This window comes from Pygoscelis adeliae, unplaced genomic scaffold, assembly GCF_000699105.1.
Source record: "Pygoscelis adeliae isolate BGI_AS28 unplaced genomic scaffold, ASM69910v1 Scaffold197, whole genome shotgun sequence".
Lineage (NCBI taxonomy): Eukaryota > Metazoa > Chordata > Aves > Sphenisciformes > Spheniscidae > Pygoscelis > Pygoscelis adeliae.
In genome coordinates, this window is record NW_008825105.1 from 121,855 (window position 1) to 123,495 (window position 1,641).

Consider the following 1,641-nt stretch of genomic DNA (forward strand, 5'->3'; position numbering starts at 1 on the left):
GGAGCAGAGTGCAGCTGCCTCAGAAAGGTTAGTTCTCTCCAAGGCTCTGTCATTTATGATTTTTGTGACGTCTGTATTAACCTGTTGTTGGTACTGTGTTTGCACGCTGCGTGTAAGGCATAGCAACAAAAAAAAGCTTGCCCTAAAGAACTTAGCTCAAAACTTCAGAGGAAAAGAAGCAGAAAAGTTACAGCAAAAGGCAAGATGTCTTGAAATTAATCTCTAGCTCAAGAAAATACAGTCCCAGAAGGGAACAATTAGAGATTCCAGATACAGAAAAACTAATTGAAAATACTTCTGTCAAGATTAGAGAACTTTCCGTCACACATTTATAACCAAGCTGCTGATGTAGCTGGTTTGGCACAACCTCTGGGCCTACATTTTTATTTGTTCCCCTGTGATGTGCTGGGATCCAGTTCATTAACTGAATTGCATCGTGCTCACTCAGATTTACCATCCTATATAGATTTTAGACTACTGCAAATTCATATACATTATTCAGTCTTGAATAATGTATTTTAAAAAAAAAGTATTTCACAGTTTAGTGATATATCTTTCCTTCCATTCCAGCTCTGATCAAAGCCATGGCCCCAATGTACTTCTTTTAGTCCTGGGCCCTGTTGGTGCTGTGCTCCTGATTGTTGCGACAGCTTTTGCCGCTTTTAAATACAGGCAGCTGAAGAGATCTGGTGAGTCCCAGCCTTTTCTAGTCTCTCAAGAAATGTCAGCAATATTAAGGCAATGGCGATACCTTGTGCACGCTGCCATCTGTGCTGGGCTGAGCTGCTCCCCTGGCACCCCTGCACGTGATGGGCAGACAAGGGACCCTGCTTCTCCCACTGACCCCACCCATACGGCTCCAACACCCCGCTTACAGGGTGCCCAGGCTGAGACACAGACCAACCCTCTGTGGGCTTTGCACGTGGCATTGCACGGTGTCTCCTTGCACAGAGGCAGTTTGGACACCAATGCGCTTGCACCGACTGAGCAAGCACGCAGGGTTATTTATCTCCTCCCTCTTAACAGACCTCGTGTCCGTCGGGAGCTACAGGACAAACATCAGCATGTCAGACTTCGAAAGCGTGAAGGAGTACAGTGCAAGCAATAACGCCTGCGTGAAAGAGAGCCAGGAGACTCAGATAGGAGGGGACGGTAGGTTGCTGACTGATGGGCTTGCTCTCCATCCCCAGCGCGAGAGGTGCCGGGGAAGGGGCTTGGGACCCTACAAAAGCCCCAGAAATCCCTGCCCCCAGGCCCCCCCCCCAACCCAACCCCTCCCTTTCTCTTCCTGCAGAGTTCATCGCCACCACGGCCACCCCAGAAAGCGCTGCCGAGACAAAGAAGGCAAAAAGGGTAAGAGGAAGCAGGAGAGAGCCCACTGACCTGGGAGGCACCGCCGCAGCCCTCCAGCCTCCGCCGAAGGAGCTGCCTTCTCCCAGGGGCCTTATTTATACCCAGGTGCTCTCCATCGTACCTGGATCCGGCCACCTGCTGCAGATCAGCCTTCATGGGGGACCTTAACCCTTTCCTGACCCCACTTTTTCGCAGAGACAATAATACAGCACACCAAGTCAGCCCCAGGTAGTGTCAGGAAGGTTGGGGTTGGGTTGTTACCATAAATATGAAACCCTGGGATAAGCA

General features: G+C 50.0%; 1 protein-coding gene across 1 annotated transcript in view; it reads left to right on the forward strand.

Moving 5' to 3' along the window:
• PIGR (polymeric immunoglobulin receptor) overlaps positions 1 to 1,641 on the forward strand; it is a 6,865-nt gene that overhangs the window by 4,496 nt on the left and 728 nt on the right. Inside the window, exons 7-9 of the mRNA XM_009327426.1 lie at positions 571 to 689; positions 1,027 to 1,152; positions 1,295 to 1,353. Coding sequence (XP_009325701.1) covers positions 571 to 689; positions 1,027 to 1,152; positions 1,295 to 1,353 — 304 coding nt within the window. The remainder of the gene's footprint in view (positions 1 to 570; positions 690 to 1,026; positions 1,153 to 1,294; positions 1,354 to 1,641) is intronic.